We start from the raw sequence: 17,770 nt of genomic DNA, 5'->3' as shown, positions 1-17,770 counted from the left end.
GGGTCTCACCCTGTCGAAGTCAGGGTCCGGGTCTCCTAATCTCATCCACTTGTTCTTACAGATCTGCTCCATGGACAACCTTCTACTGGGCTCCAGCACTAACATGTGTCTGATCAAGTACTCACAGTCTGCAATAACACACAAACATACAGATGCCCTCACATCAGATAACGCCACTTGATACATAATATATATTAAAGCAGCTCAACTGTTTGAAAAACATGCAAAGCAACAACCATTTTCTCCACAATTGTGGCCGTTTTATGTTCAGAAACTAAATTTATGTGGATCAGCCCTGAAAACATAATGTACCTAGTCTGTATTTCTTTTGTAATTTCAAAGCGTGACTTAAAGTGATAATCCACTCAAAATATTTTAATCAAATACTCAAATCAAACACTAGGCTTGAATGGTTGCTGTTAAAGGTTGCAAGTAAAGAGCTGTGGATCTTGTTGATCCCATTCTGATGTCCTTTTCATGGTAGAAATAAATATCTTAATATCCACAGAAAATTCTCCACCCACTCCGCTGTAAATCCTTTTGTTCCGTTTTCTCCACTGTATCTGTTGACATAATATAGTGCAGAAGTCTTTAGATTTTGTCCAGTGTGCATACTTGTCACTATTGGAATAATAATAAATAAAATGTAACCAACACAAAGTGAAGCTGACCAAAGCTACTGTTAAAAGTTACTCTGTGAAATTTGTCAACACTGGGAGCGCTTTGGAGCAATGTTTTTGTTTTTATCAAGCACAAGGACACACATAGTACACACAGACGGGGTGGTACAATTAATGTCATGCCATCTGTGTCACACTATTCTGCTGTTCAGCAGTTGGCTGTGGTAACGCACCAGCAAGCAAACGTGGAAACATTCTGCATGCGGCACTGCACAAAAGTCTGCTTTGCAAATGTTTTAAGAGGAAGGAAATGCACTCAACATGTTTATTAGACTTCAATGACAAGGGTTGTGCGTTTTGCTGAGAAGGCACTGAAAACGTAACGTTTTTTTAACAAGAAAATGCCGTAGGGCACGTTTAATCGCCACATTTCAGGCAAATAGTGGTAAATTATTTTTAGTAGCACATCACTTCGGAATTTGCCTGGCCCATGGGTGGGGGAAAAAAGCTACTGACATCTTACACCGTTTAAGGTATGATGTGGAGAAGGCGGCGGAGAGACATGGGAAAGAGGAAGAGTTTACTGGAGTCCTACCTGTAGACATGAAGAAGGGGATTCGGAACTTGCCACTGAGGACACGTGCCCGCAAATTTTGTAGAGTGCTGCCATCAAACGGCAGGGCGCCGCACACCAACACATATAACACCACACCCAAGCTCTATACAGAGAAAAGACAGCAGGAAACAAACAATGAGTGCATTATTTTTAGATTGAGCTTCAACAAACAATTATATTGATTATACATAAAATCTTAATTTACACTTCAATTTTCAGATGAGTCTGATAAACTGGCTGGTTAAGAAAAGAAAGGATGGTGGTGGCCACGGAGGAGCTGAGGTTCGTAAAGCAAGTTGCAAACTGGTCATCTTTTAAGTCGAGTTGCAATGATTAGTTGATTAATCGGTTAGTCGATCGAAAGAAAATTAATCGACAATTATTTTGATAATTGATTGATTAATTGTTTTAGTCATTTTCTGGTAAGAAAAATGTCGATTAGATAGTCGATTAATCGTGATAGTCGATTAATCGTGAAAATAGTTGTCAGATTGGTCGATAATGAAAATCATTGTTAGCTGCAGCCCTAGTTGCACGTTAACGCGTTTTCGCCTCAGCCTGCAAATCACCCACCCAAACAAGCAGCGGAGGGAGGCTTCAGCAGACTATGCTGTCATCTCTTTTTCCATATTTTTCCACCCACGATCCGTTATAACAGCAGCAGGTGAGCCGCTTGCTTGTTAATGACGCAGCCTATCAAACAACTCAAACAACCCAAACAACCCAAACCAACATCTGCACCCTGTGTGTTCAAGGCTGCTTTAACGTTACCTGGTCCGTGCTTGTAAAATATCCACCACTTGTAACGTCATTTCAAGTTTTTAACAAAGTAAAGTCTGTGCGAGTGAACACATGCACATAAGACGACCACTACACCCCCCCCCCACCCCCCCGTCCATCCCGATGTTTGAATGTGGACATCGTCCTAACCCTACTGAACATTGTATTTCTGCTGCTCCCTGATAAAAGATACCTGCTAATACCTGTTCAGAAAAAAAATATATAAGAAAATTAGACTCTGAAGCTACATAAAAGGTAATGCCCTGGCAGTGGCGAATAGCTTTGGTTTAATATCTGATTTGATTACATTAATGTTTATGTTATAGGTTTAGGTAATACGTTATTGCTGCTGTGTAAAGGGAATACTGCTGGCTTTGGTGCAGAGCCATGGAAAAATGAGAGCATCAAAACTATCTAAATGACTTTTCCCAGATCTAATGGTTGTATCTAATGATCCTCCCCAGTGGGCTTCTTCAGCAAGTTTTTTGTTTATTAATTATCAGGGTACCCCCAGGATTCTCGACTTTTTAAGACTTTTTTAATACCACCAAGGATGAAATTTAATACCAACTTCACTGCTGTATAATGGAAAATCTGTCTGAATTTTAAGGCCGAGAAAATTATTTACAAAGTTACGTGAATTTAATAATATATTTTATTATAATACATTAATATTTAACACACTATAACTTTTTGTGATGTGTTTGTAATTTGATAAGATAAAATTAATCAAGGACGTCACTTTGAGCTGAAAAGTGGTGGGGACATAAGGGTTCAGATTAGGGGTGTGACGATACGCTTAGCTTACATTCACGATTTACAATATTGGGTTCACGAGAACAAGACAAGAACATATTTTAACACTATTTGATGAAATATTCAATGCGGAAATATAAAAATGGGGGTCTGGGGGTCCTCCCCTAGAAGATTTGGAGCATTAAACACTTTACTGCATTCTGGAGACATTTTCTGCACCAATTTATGGTTATATAATATGCCAATTGCTTTTGTGATTATTAATTCTATTCTGTGTTAGCATCTAAAGGCTGCTTGAAATACAGTATTATATAGTAGCCTATTGGCTTGAAGGCAGTGGGGATAAGAAGTTGGGCTCCAGTTTGGGTGATGTAAGTTTAAATGTGTGTTAACGTTAGTTGGATGTTTCCTTTCACATAACTTTACTCTTATACAAACCCATGCTCTTCGTTGCTGTTGTAACATTAACTGACCAGTAACCTGCAGCGGGTCTTCCAGCTCCGCTGTTCCATTAGCGCTCGCCAAAGTGTGACTGGCTCGCACTCCGACCTGCTTGTTATGCTAACCTCAGCGGCACTGCCCTCAGCCTCAAGCGCCAAGCTTGTCCGTGTCTCTGGCTTTCTGAATTTCAGACACTTGCCCATTCTCAGGCGACGAGCTAGCGTTAGTTTGGTTATTAGCACGTCAGAGAAGTTTTGTTTTCTTTCCTGACAACTGACTGATACGCGCAGAGCTTGGATGGCAGATCTTGTGCACTGCAAACACTCTACAGTCCAGAGTGTAAGGCAAGGCAAGTTTATTTGTATAGCACATTTTAACAACAAGGTAATTAAAAGTGCTTTACATAAAACATAAAAGCAACAGGGAAATATAAAAAAGTTTAAAAGCAACATAAAAGCTAAACACTGACGTGAACATAAACGTTATCTGTACTGCCGTATAACATCAGAGTCAAAATTTGTTCATTTGTAAATTAAATTTAATACTTTTAAGGCCTTATTTTTGGAATATGAAATTTAAGACTTTTTAAATACTTTTAAAACCATGCGGGTAGCCTGATTATCTGCTCTAGCTTTTCCAACTTTTTGTACACAGATATGGTAATAATAAGGGTCCAAATGATGTAAAATTGCATGTTATTTTTTTCGAAAACATCAAATGTTCTTGGGGGAGGACGCCCAAACCTCCCACAGCCAAATATGTGCCCCTTAGGGTGGAGGCAGAAATTTCAAACTATAGATCTGACCTAGCGTTGCAAGCTCATGGATAAGTGCCGTGCACACCGGCACTGCAGCTGTAAAAAAAAAAAAATTAAACATACATCTAGGGGAAACGCTGTTGCGCATACCTAAAAGTTTACTCACCCATATATCTACTTTGGGTCCGTCATACTCCTTGCCCTCAAAGAGCTCTGGTGCAGCATATGGAGGGCTGCCACACCATGTCTTTAACAGCTGGCCTCGAGAAAACAGGTTACTGAAGCCAAAATCTGACACGGGGAGAATAAGGAGGAGAAGTTTAATCAATCTTATCAAGTCAACCCAGGAAAATGCTCCAAAAGCACATGTTGACACTTGCCTACACCCACTCACCAAGACAGCCCAAAACCACTAAATTAAGTTTCCCACCCATACATTCTTAAGTGCAAACGCACACCTGCAATTTTGATGTTGAGGTTGTGGTCCAGCAGCAGATTCTCAGCCTTCAGGTCTCTATGGACGATGTTGCGGCAGTGACAGAAATGGACTGCTGCCACAATCTGCTTGAACTTTCTCCTGGCGTCCTTTTCTGCCATACGCCCATGAGCCACCAGGTGATCTGCACGCACGCACGCACGCACACAGAACAGTTTAGAGATTTATGGTTCGTATTTGTATTTTTGAATATACAGAAAGTGAATCCTATGATTTTGTTCAGATTTAAGCAAGTAAATCACAAGATTAATCATCAGGAGAAATGCAGAAGGTAAGGTGTAATCCTTTAGAAAACCAGAAAAATGGGACATAGGAGACTGGCTATGACTCAGAGTTTCAGGGAGGTATTTCAACTCTAACAATAGGTTAAACAAAAGACAGGAGGAAGTAAAATTTGGAAAAACATTATTTACATCAAGCTTACGGGGGGGAACTCCCTTACCAAATATCTCTCCACCGCTAGCATACTCTGTTACCAGATAGATCATCCGCTCCGTCTCCATCACCTAAACACATAAACAAATTATTACAACAGGCCAACATCTAGTGATGGGCAGTTCACCCGTTACACAACAGAGTGAGTAAGCAGTTTTTGGCATATGAACAGAAGGATTTAAAAAGAACCAAAAAACATCAATTTATTCAGTATGGTGTCCAATCCTTCCAATGCGAGTGGATTTCAAAAGGTTTGCGATTCGATTATGCTGCTGGGGGATGTTTCAGACAAGATGCTGTTAAAATTGACTTGGTTTTTGGTGTTACAGCTGGAAACGTTTGTGTGACGGCTGTGGTTCTACTGGGCAGCCCCCCCAGATATACAACCAGGAGTGCAACAAAGAAAATGAACTTTCCCTGGATACAAACTGAACTTTTTCCAGGTACATTTTACAATACCAACCAAAGCCTACAATCGCCAACGTATTGGTACAGTGACAGGTATTGTCACTGTCAGATACTGCTAAACACACATTATTTGCACTTTTCTTATTGGGCCATGGGTCTTAGGTGTATGATGTGAGCAGAGTGCATTTTCGGCTCTGTGGGTGAGCGCGAGTGTGTACCTGGTAGAGGCGGATGATGTGGGGGTGCTTCAGCAACTTCATGATTTGCACCTCTCTGAAGATCTTTTTCAGGTTCTCATCGTCCAGCTGGGTCTTATCCACTATTTTTATAGCCACCTGGAGACAAAGAGACAAGAGAGGGATGCAGGGGGAGATAACAATGAATGATGAGAGAGGGCAAGATTAAGGAGGAAACCGTGAGGAAGACGGAAAGAGACAGAAAGAGGTGCATGAAAGACAGTGAGGAGACAAAACAAGAAAGAATTGATCTTAAACTATGCTGTGTGTTTACCAGCTCTTAAGAGTTCAAATACATTCACAATAACGGTATTTAGCTGACACTTAAATTACAGGCAACAATACCAGAGCATGGTTCCTGTGACCTTGCAATATTGCTGTGATGACACAATTATCTTCGAAGAACCAAGTGCCAAAAAAATAACCAGTAAAGGGGAGTGAGTCAGACAAACTCAATGTAACTTGACCTGTCACAGCTAATCCATAAAACACAAAAATAAGTATTAAACACAAATAATTATCTGCCAATGGCTGAGTTAAGAAAATAAGCAACTACAAGGAGATGCTGGCACTTATAATGGAAAGCCAAACTGCATTTTGTCAGATACTGCGCTTTCTCTGGATTCCAAGGTTGTTTGGGTAACCTGACCTGAGCAATGACCTTCGACTGCATGCCCGACTCTTGCTTAACCGCTGAGCCCTCGACAATGGCTCCAGCAGTGTGGACAATGATGGTGTGTGACAGGGGCTTTGCTCGGCCACTTATGAATGGGTAGACAACTTTAATGACTTAATCAAGCAAAGCTAATGGGGCTGCCCCAAAACACAGTGGCTTCCAAAAATAGATGGGCGTGTGTGAAAATATGAGAAGCATGCATCCTGTATTAACACACACACACACACACACACGCCACCTCATCCATTAAATTCCATTGGTTGACATCCCAACCTGCCCCTTTTCCTGATACATGAAGATGATGAGGCCTTCTGAATACCTACAAGGCTGACTTCCTGTTGCGGACAGGAAGAGGAAGTAAGGGAGAGCGAAGATGGTACTCCTGAGAGAGGACAGAACCACATCCTACTGTGGAATTAATCCAAATCAATTGTGCGTCTATGTGTAGCTTCCCTTCAGGCAGGACCCTTCCTTCAAGGGCATTATACAATTGTGGAAAATGTGTGTATTGGTAGAGTTCATGTCTTCCCTGCATGAAGAGCCCTGCATTTCAGCCCTTCAGGTCATAACTCACGAGTGGGCCGGGCATCGGGCCTGTATAAGGCTTCTCCTTTTTATGTTTAGAAAGTCATCAATTACAAGAAAAAAAAATTATTAGCTGGAGATGGTAAAACAAAGAAAAAAAAAAAGTACAATTTCTAATCTATCACAATGGCACAGTCTGCTCACGGTGCGCGTGATGCTGTGTACATAACGGGTTTTCTATGCCGCTGGTTCCGGAAAGTCGGATCGCTAAGTGAAAGCACACATCGCAGGATTGCCATATATATATATATATATATATATATATATATATATATATAAATAAATGAGTGAATGCGGCATGTTGCCGAATATTCGTTACGCATTTTATAGCGGGATCTCTGTATGAAAGCGTCTGTGGAGGCTGTCTGGTTTTTCGTTCGGGATTGGCCGTGTAAGTTACTGTGGAAAAGTCTTGATTTTTGATGCACAGCCAGGTGAAGTAAAACAACCTGCATGTTTTTGTTATTAGCCTATTTGTTTAGAATGTAGGTCTACAGCACGTTTGTTTTTCTGCACTCCCTCAGCCTGCCAAAAATGCCTTTTTACTGTGGTAGTGATATTAGCCTACATGTTTAAACTGATTGTGATCTGTGTTTTATATCTATGGATTTTATTGTAGGCAAGTCAACTGTTGGCAGCTGGCCGTTTGGTTGTCACTTCACAAAACAAAAACATTAATTTAACTAAGAATAAAAAACTCCAAACATTTTTCTATAGTAGCCTAACTTAATAAAGAAATTGGCTATAACAACTCTGCTATTTAGAAACAAAGCTGAACTATTTTAATGGCTGCAACAGTAGTGTAGGCTGAAATGGGAGAAGAAGAAAAAAAAACGAAAAAAAACACAGGCTCCAGTCGGGCTCGGGCTGAGAATGCTGATAAGCTGTTAGACACGACTGGGCTCGGACCTGAGCGTCTCGGGCTAGGGCCCATATTTGAGGCCCGTGCAGGGCTATACCTGCATGTACTCATTCAAAGCCTGATGTCAGCTTACAAACCTTGGCGTTTTGCATTTTATTTGATCATTCTATTAGGCAATTTTTGCTGAGGAGTTCTTAATTTTAAATGATGCATTTTACATGTTTCTTTCAAATTAAAATGGTGGAGTGTCACACCAGCCTTAAGAAGCTTATAATGCACCTGATTTTGTTGCAACATATAAGACACTGAACATCAGCAAAAATAGTATAATTAAGTAAAAAGTCTCTTGCTGGGTATGTGTATATATAGGTATCTGTTTGGCGTGTGTGTGTATGTGGTATTTTAAGATCTAGGAATCTATTCCTGGCATTGGCAGTCATCCAGTTTTGTTGATGTAATCACTCCCCTCTACATCTTCTGGAGGGTAACAACAGGACATCTGGATCAGATATACACTCCCACACGCGACCATATGCCGCCATCTACACGTACACATTATGCTCATTTTGAGGAGAGTGAGATGTCTGGATAATGGGGATACTGGGCTAATATTATATTTATTATTAAATTGTACAGAGGCTTGGTGTGTGTCTGAATATAAAACCTTGTGCCAGGGAAATTGTTCAGTGGCTACATGACAAGATAGACAACTAGGACACTTGGAGAGTTAACAGGCACTGTGGAGTTGTAAATATTTTAGGTTTTACATATTGGTCACTCAACTGCTATGTTTCTCCAAAAGTAAAGATTTGAAGATTGTTAACAATCAATCAAGACACTGCTTAAGATTTGCATCTGTAGTAAGAACTGACAACTTTGTTATGCTAACAGGCATAGACCGAGCTAGATAAATGATGCTAGCAAATAAGCTGTACTCCACAAATAACCATGTGACCTGTATATGTGTCAAAAGTTTGGGTTTCCAGCTTTAGCTCCGGCCAAGGTATAGCAAATGTGTTGTGATTCAGTACCTTAGCAGCCTCAGGTTGTTCAGTGTGCTTCGCACTAGCTTCCATAACACTGGAATTTTCCATCAAAAGCTCTGGGTACAGGCAAACACACACAGACGCACACTCCTGGTTGCAATGACATGAAGTGTCACATAGCCCCTCCAATCAAGACAGTGACCTCAACACAGCACCATGCCTGGTGTCCAGCAGAAGAGTCTGGACCATTTACTGTACATTACACAACGCATGCACACCGAGATTCGGTGTAGCGTTATAGCACAAAAGAAATAACAGCGGGTGATGGCAACAGAACAAGATATGTGACTGTTTTTCTTGAGAGGCCATTGTGTTTGAATAGATTTTGTTTGTTTGTTTTTGTGAATTTTGTCATGATTGTACGAAGCATTTTAATATGTTGTGTTTATGTATGGCTGCTACCTTGGCCAGGTCTCTCTTGTAAAAGAGATTTTTGATCTCAATGAGACTTCCTGGTAAAATAAAATATATATAAAATACCCATCTTAAACAAAACATTGGGATATGTAAAGGGAAATCAAATGGTGAAGAACAATCCACTTTTGTTTTCCTACAGGTGTGCATTTTTTCTGGTGGTGTTATCACAGACCACAGCTAAAGAAAACGGGTCTCAGTCAGGGATGGGTACTGGAGGTACCCGTTTCGAATTGGTAAATCAGATAAATCAGAAACGCAATAACAATACACTCCTGTGAAGTTGGTGCTGCTATATTTATTTGAAACTTATTTATTTTTTCATTTAGCCTTTTCATTGTCCCTACTGTTATATGAACTTTCCCTATATGTAACTATCAACTAATGAAAGGTCTTTCAGCTCAGGTAAACCCGCTTGGTGTCTAAGCTGAGTTCTTTTCTCACATTACAACAGCAATACACCTACCATATACAGGTTAGTAAGACTGAGATTACTGGAAGCTTTTAAGGAGCTTATACACAGGCTAATAAGTGACCCAACACAACATCTGCCGTCAAATCATTATTTCTTAAGTTTAAAGGCTAATTTTTGCACCTGAATGAAATTGAGGGGCCAGATGGTTAATTGTGTGGTTAAACTATACTTTATGGTCAGAATGTGACAAACACTTGATGCCAAACAGTGGATCACTTCACATATCTGAGGTAGAACATTCAAAACAATTTTATCCTTTTTCAAAAAATATGAGAAGTAACTCTTTTTTAGTCCCTTTTCCTCAACAAAATAAACAACTTCATAGAAAAATTAAGGGCCAATTCATTTTTGATTCTAATAAATGAAATCAAATATTTATTGACGATATATTGAACATTTGTTATATTGTTATTGAGGAAAAATTATATAGCGATAATTGTCATTGTTTTACTGCCCAGCCCTACTATCCCATGCCTAGGTTTGGGAACCGAAAACCAGTTCCAAATAAGAGCCGAATCCAAAGACACCAAGAACCAGGTACCGAAAAATTTGAATTTCAGTTCAGCTTTCCGCTTCCAAAACACGGTAACCCTTTATTATTGCAAACAAAGTCTACAGGTACCAGCGTATCGAATATTATGTTTCTATCCATATCCGTTGGAGTTTAGCTTTTCAAAAACAACATTTTCACTTAGGTTTGGCAGCAATCCAACAGCACCATAACTTACATTAATATAACAAAGTAACAAAACAAAGATCTAAATCGGCTCTAGTAGTTTGTGATAGGGATACACCAAAATGAAAATTCTTGGCCGAAGCCGAATTTAATGAAAATAAATTGCCGAGTACCGAACAAGTACATTCACACCTTTTTTTTTTTTTTACCACTGCATAAATTAAATAGTCGAAATGTGCTTTTTACCCAGTTTTTCCCAACAGGATTTGGAGAGACTATGGTGGGTGGGTCCGAGGCCTAAGATGGTCGGGTAAAGTAAATTACATGTGTCCATTTACTTTTAATGGTTACATGTAATATGTTTTATACTTTGTGAATATAATCCAATTAATCTTATTTCCATAGTGTATCGACACCTTATTTTGAAAACCGGACGTTGTCATATGTGTATCCTCGCACTAAATTCATCAACTCTGACCCAATTTGATAAATAATGTTGTATGTGGTTCTCGAATCGCGTAACATGAAGACTTCATAGTCTCTCTTCAGGTAGGACTCTCAAACTGCAACACTTGCCTTTGTAAAGAGAGAAAATGACAGGATAAAGTCACTAACCTGCCTGTCAGCTCTTTCTGGTCCGTTTCACAGAATTTACCATAAAAGCTTGATTACGTGTGCACTCCAAATGTAGGTGCGGCTAGCTTATTCGCCTTCTCATACACGAGTGACAGATACGCTCAGTGGTTCAGATCGTTTGTTGCCTTTCCTTAGAAGTCAGCCATAGATGGAGTGGATGGCTAGGAGACAATTCATTAGAACAGTGTCTGCAAACGGTGATTTTTGTCTCTGACACTTTAAAATTCTTCCACACTGCCAACATGTCAACTTAATTGTTCGGTCTTTTGACTTGTTAGGCCGAACACCAAAAGTGCTATTTTTTTACCATTTTCGGGCGATTAATTTCGGTGGCCGAACATACAGTGCATCCCTAGTAGGGCTGAACGATTAACTGCATTTGAATTTTATTACCACGATATGATAAAACGAGATTTTCTAATTGCCAAGGCTGCAATTACGCTCTGCAGACTGGTGACTACAGAACACACAGGGAATGAAAGTAGCACTCGCCACTCGCGGGTAAATTGGTGGTGTTGGTGGGTGAAATCGTCGGGCCATCTGCCGCTTAGGCGGGTGTTTCTGCACAACAGAAAGACACGTGTAGTAAGGTAAGCTTATTGTGGCAATCGGCGCCAGCATTACACACACACACACAGCCACCAGTTAGCTCAGACACTATGTATGTATGAGCGTTTCAAACCAAACTCACAAGCCCGAAAGAGGCCCGATCTGTTCCGAGTTGCAGCCTGGTTACAGCCAGTGCACTGCTCAGCTGCATCGCAGTTTACGGGGGAGGAGGGGGACTCCGGTGTTGTCGGAGAATTACTAAGCTTGTCTATTAAACACGAGAGGCAACACTTGGTTTTATTTTCAAGTGTTTTTTGAGGTTTTTGATGAGAGATGGACTCCTAGGAGATTTGAACTGAGATAAGGACCTTAACTGGTGGTTGAACTGTGGGTCTTGTATTGAGTGCTTACTGTATAATACAAATTTTGTTTTTCTTGTCGTCTGTAGGTAGGCCTACCTGATGTTATATCACGTTATTTAATGCCATGACTTTCCTCCGAAATGATCTTTCGCATATTATAATAATTTTATATTTCTTCTCCACCATTGCTCATAATAATAATTCATGCAATTAAAGCATCGCCTAATTTCATCATAACACAGGCCTGACCTACAAAAAAAGAACAGTCTGTTTCATCTATGCTTCAGTTGGTCATACTATACACTGATTTATTGCTAGTCTGTTTTGAATAATAGAAGGTAAAGAGCTTAGATTAATCGAATATTAAATTGCAATTAGATTATTTTCCAAAATCTTTCAGCCCTAATCCCTAGTTTGTGACATTGCTACATAGGTTACCGCCCCCTTGCTTTGCACAAAGAGTGTGTAAGTTGCACCAAAATGCCGCACCAGACCTGCTGCCTACAAGTTACATGACAAATATCTGACGAATTATATCATTAAAGAAAATTTAACTTTTAATTGAATCCAATTAAATCACTTAATTTAAATTGAGGATTTTGTTTGATGATCTAAATTTTTTGGGTGATGACGTCGTATGACTTCATCGACTTGATCTCGATATTGTCTGTTGTGTTTACATGCGTCTTTATTTACATAACAATGTCTACAATATTTTTGCCAACATCATGAATAAACAGCAGGATTTCCCCACCATTATAAGGCTTGAGGCACAGTGTCTAAGCCAATTAAATAGGGGGAAAAAAAACTATAATTAGACACATTTTCTGGTTGCACTGCCTCGTGGTCTGCTCTCTGAGTCAGAGTTTCACCGTGAGCGGGGCTCAGGGAGCTTCTCCACAGACACACAGTGACAGTGAACCAGCTGAAGAAGGTTTGGAAGAATAAGTCCAAATGGACTTGGTTTCAAACCTGCACTCCACAGCTCCGGTGTGGGAACATTTTGGGTTTGAGCTGAAAGAGACAGTAGAGCCCATTAATGTGAACAAGTCAGTATGTCGACTTTGTTTTTAAAAATAGTAGCCAAAAACGCGGCAATACAATTACAGGTAATCTGCCAAATGTTTAATATTTATTTAATGCATCTGAAACTCCATGTTAGTTTTTTTTTGTTTGTTTGTTTTATTTATTTAGGATATCTAATCATTTTTTTACATTCCAATTCCATTTTCTGAATATTGTTATGAATTTAAAAAAAATGTATTGCTGGTTGATTTATTATTTTAGGAGCATAAAAAGTTTTAAAAATTACAATAATATATTTTATACCAATTATTTCTGAGAAAATATATTGTCCAACAAAAGCAGTTATCGTGACGGCCCTTCACTCGAAGATTCATCCAAAAACCTCAATAGAAACTTTAAATGTAAACAATGACATACAAAAAAAAAAAACAGATATAGCCTTGCAAGATATTCTCACTATAATGCAATACAATTCTGATGAAAGAAAGTACTGAAATATACCTCTCATAATTCTATGATAAAGTATCTATTACACGGGTTTATATTTCTTAAGTACAGAACAAATCTAAAATCATATAGCATTAAAATTTGAATAAGATTGTGCATAATGTTCATATAGGCTTTCAGCAGTCTTTAGGACGCTTCAATATTTACTTTGAAAATATACATCCATGACTCAACTATGATGGAACTAATCCTAAACAGACAACTGGGTCTATGGTGTAACGTCTACAGTGGGAAGTTGGGGCGCGCGCACGCACGCACGCACACACACACGTGTGATGACATTATGTATGAGGTTAACCTTGGTCAACAGGTGACACAGATTACAAAACCCACAGGGGGTGTAATGCCCAGGCTTAACCCATATTAGCATGTGAGGGAGTTTAACCCACACTAGCACACGTCCCTGCTCAGGTGGAAAAACATAGCATCCTCGCTATCTGGCCACTCGGTCTTTACAATAGCTAACTGAAAGCTAAAACTGTGGCTTTTACATTTGTTTGCATGGAGTCACGAGGCGATCACACAGCAACGTACACACAAGACAAAGTCACATCAGGTCATCACTATGACTGTATTTTGCACGTACACATACAGAGATGAAAACATACAGGCAGTATGAGTCAGCACAATGCCTTTCAGAGATGTTCTACTTGTGTGTTTTCACTTGTATGAGTTTGTGTTGAAATGACTCAGTTGAGTGTGTCAGGTGGAAAGTACAAGACTAGGGACATGCTACAGCATGGAAAAACTGGACATCACACATTCATTTGCAGTTTTTCCTTCTTTCATAGCAGAGCCCACACTTCATGGCGAGTAAATTCTGAGGGCAGGCCCAACCATAACCAGTATTTGGCAACTACTTTCGATGAACACACACACGTCACAACGGCCATTTGCAAAGGGTAACACACACAGGGTGACAACTAGCTGCATTAGTACCATCATGATAACTACGACTTAGAGAAAAATAACAAATTCAACATGTAATTGTAGAGCATAAACAATATTTTCACAAATTAAAAGTTGATTTCTCAATGACAAAAATTGGGCAGAAGCAGGAACTGGAGTGATAAAAACCCCAACCTGGAGTCGCTGCATGACACACCATCTACCCAACCTGCTTGACTCCACACTGTCCATATTCCCATCTTGACAGTGATTGTTGACTGGTGCTTACAAAAAAGAAACCAGCAGTTCCAGTTTGGCACTGGCTTTATAATAAGACAACGCATCTCTATATGGACAAAAATGAGGATAGGTAGATATGGAGACTAATCTTGAGAAATGCTACATGGATGTATTCTGTATTGGCATCAAAGTGACCACCTAATGCTGGAATTGAGGAAGACTTAACATTTTATCTTATGCTACCTTCCAGTCTCAAAAACGCACCTTCAGACTACAACACAGAACAAATATCAATACAGAACATTTTTTCTCTACACTTCCTCTACTGCTGTACTTGAACTACATCCTCATTAGCTATAGCAGGTCTTCCGCTCATACGTCCTTCCAGCATCCCATATCATCTCTGCCTGTCCACTTGCGATCATGCCAAATGTACACAGTAGAGCTGCAATGGTTACTTGGTTAATCAAACGGGCAATTCAAAGAACTTTAATAGACAACTATTTTAAATTAATCACAATTTTAATGCTGAAATACCAAACTACAAGCCTCCGGTTCAGAAACCTGTAACAGCCAATGAGAGCGTGCTGACTGGGAGTCACCAACATGCTGTGTATTTGCTCACACTAGAAAATGTTAAAACCATACAGATTCCCTCTCCACAAACATGAGTTCATCCACAGATATATTCTCTTTTTGTTTTGATTTCTTCAGCAAAACATAGCACACATAAGTGCAAATTGGATGCCGACAGTCGTCCTCCATGTTTATTTGTCTGTATGAAACTTGATCAAACGTCTGAAGTCACGTTTGATCACGCCAGTTACTGTGAGATCTTAAGTCCCCAAAATCACCACTCTGAAATTGTTTAGTATAAATGCCAAAACTGTGGTCCTGCGTCTTGAATGAATCGTCTGCTGTGTGCGTTCTTAAGATTAAAATACTAGAAATCAGTTAAGATCTGATAAATCTCTAGTGATGGCCATTTTAACAACTTTTTAATATTTCACAGAAATATTTCTTATTTCACAAAAAACATGACAAATTCTGATGCTTCCAGCTTATAGCTTTGGTGAACAACAATAGCAAAAAAACCACAATACAGACTGTCTTCATCACAAACAACACACTCACTGCCAATGGAAAGCAAGTTTCATTCAGAAATGACGACTGGATCCACCTCCATTACTATGGAAACCAGTAAGACTTCAATGGAGCGACCTTTCTTCAACTAGAAGCCTTGGCAACACAGAGTCGCCTCCAACAACAAGTGACACTGTGGCTGATGAGTTGTGATTTTTAACTGCGTATGGTGTGTGTGTGTGTGTGTGTGTGTGGGTTGCATGCACAAACACACATGCACACAAACAACTGCCATCAGAAAAATGGGTACTGATATGATTCATGAGGAACAGGATCATCCTGATGAAGCCTACATGACCCTCCTCATGCCTCATGTTTCACATCATGTAACAGACACACACACACCGTCAGCTAAGGATGCAGGAGACGACAACTAGAGGTCAGGAAGATAAGTCAAGCAGAAACACAGCCTTTGTCGTATTACTCACCCAAGTGAAATCACATTTGAGTGTGCGTATGTTTTCCTTTGAGAAAGAGGGGATGCTGTATGATCGAGAGCGTTTCGTGTGTGCGCGCGTGTGGCCGAGGGATTGAGTGAAATTTTCACACAGTACATTAGGCCTGTTACCTAACGCTTGCCATCCTGCCTGCCCTCTTCCTCCGGCTCATCCTTCTCGTGCCTTAAAAAACACTGCAGAGGAAGAGGGAGAAGGCAGGGCGAAGAGGAAGGGGAAAAGGCCTGCATCCCCACAGACGGACAGGTCAGGACATGCCGCACAGTGCCATCTTTTACCAAGCGCGCTCACCTCGCTGTGGGCACAAGACGGAGTGCTTTTCAAAGTGTGCCTTTACTGGATCCTTAATCAGGTCATACAAGGGCACTGACCATACCTCCTTTGTCAAGCTATTACACACACACGAGTATGCACATACACAAACATACAATGGCAGTCCTGCACATTCCCTGCATTTCAGAGAGCGTTATCAAACAGAACAAACGCAAGGAAAAGACTGTTGAAATATTTACTTGCACATGTATAGATGTTGCTGGCATACAAGTACATTAACTAAGACAAAATGCAGTATATTTTGTTGACATTAAAGCTGACAACATTAAGTCAATTATGTGACTGACAGACCAGTTTATCAATGTCGTATACTATTAAGATTATGAATGGCAACAAATTTCTGGTTACAGCTTATTATAATTTAATATTAGTGTTTTTTGTTGTTTCATATATCATTATGAAATTGATACTTTGTATACTTTTTAGCAGTTCAGACTGAGTAAGACATCTTAAACAAAACTTCAGGTTCTTGTGATAAGCAGTATTTTTACAATTTTAAAACAACAGGCCTAAACGCATAATTATTAATCAGTAGTGAAAGAAGACTGTTGCTACCCTGCAGATGAGTATATATGCCGCATGTCCTTGTGTCATCATCATCCCTGAATATTAGCACTGACCATTTACTTAGAGGCCAGCCAGGACCAAAGATGTATTATACCTGACGAGCAGATAGCAAGGGACGAACAAGAGACAGGTTGGAAAAAGAGACAGGTGTCTACACTTCAAGTCCACGGAGGGGACCCGAAACAAGGTAACGGTTTAGCATTTGAAGTAAATCATGATTGCTAGTTGAGGTGAAGATTTGCAAAGATAAGGCACAGTTCTTTGTTATAAATGTCTAAACATGCATTTGTTGTTATTGTTCTCTGACTAGCTAGTCAGTGCGTTGTACCATTGTACAATTACTGTGACATCACTTACACAGCTGATTCTGGTACTGGGGGGTGCCAAGCAGGGGTTGAAATTAACTTTTTGGCTCACCAAAGGTGGCTGGTAGATGAAAAAAATCCACTGGCCGATCATATTTTTTACCGGCTAAAATAATAAATTGCCTTTTGTGTCACATATACATTTGTTTCAGTACTTTGAAATGAGATAATATGGTATTATGTCAAATACAAACTTAAAGAAGAGGCCAGAGTGAAATTTGAAGCAAAATTATATTATTGCCATTAAATGTACTTAAGACATAAAAGTAAATTATTTTCTGAACTGACAAGATTCTTAATCTTTTTTTAAATTAATAATTAATCTTTCAACTTAAATCCCATCACTGCTCACTATTAATCATGCTTTATCATTCAACTTAAACCTCCTAATAAGACTGCTCACTTTCTACCATGCCACAG

At 39.6% G+C, this 17,770-nt stretch overlaps 1 protein-coding gene across 3 annotated transcripts in view; it reads right to left on the bottom strand.

The window, feature by feature from the left end:
• sik3 (SIK family kinase 3) overlaps positions 1–17,770 on the bottom strand; it is a 37,977-nt gene that overhangs the window by 15,116 nt on the left and 5,091 nt on the right. For all 3 annotated transcript variants that reach the window (XM_046073282.1, XM_046073284.1, XM_046073283.1), the window contains exons 2-7: positions 5,528–5,644; positions 4,909–4,972; positions 4,429–4,590; positions 4,137–4,261; positions 1,216–1,339; positions 10–128 (exon numbers count right to left, since the gene is read on the bottom strand). In XM_046073282.1, the coding sequence (XP_045929238.1) occupies positions 10–128; positions 1,216–1,339; positions 4,137–4,261; positions 4,429–4,590; positions 4,909–4,972; positions 5,528–5,644 (711 nt within the window). The remainder of the gene's footprint in view (positions 1–9; positions 129–1,215; positions 1,340–4,136; positions 4,262–4,428; positions 4,591–4,908; positions 4,973–5,527; positions 5,645–17,770) is intronic.

This window comes from Micropterus dolomieu, linkage group LG17 (assembly GCF_021292245.1).
Source record: "Micropterus dolomieu isolate WLL.071019.BEF.003 ecotype Adirondacks linkage group LG17, ASM2129224v1, whole genome shotgun sequence".
NCBI classification, from domain to species: Eukaryota; Metazoa; Chordata; class Actinopteri; order Centrarchiformes; family Centrarchidae; genus Micropterus; species Micropterus dolomieu.
Note: the sequence above shows the minus strand (reverse complement) of the source record. Positions and strands in the feature narration are given on the sequence as shown.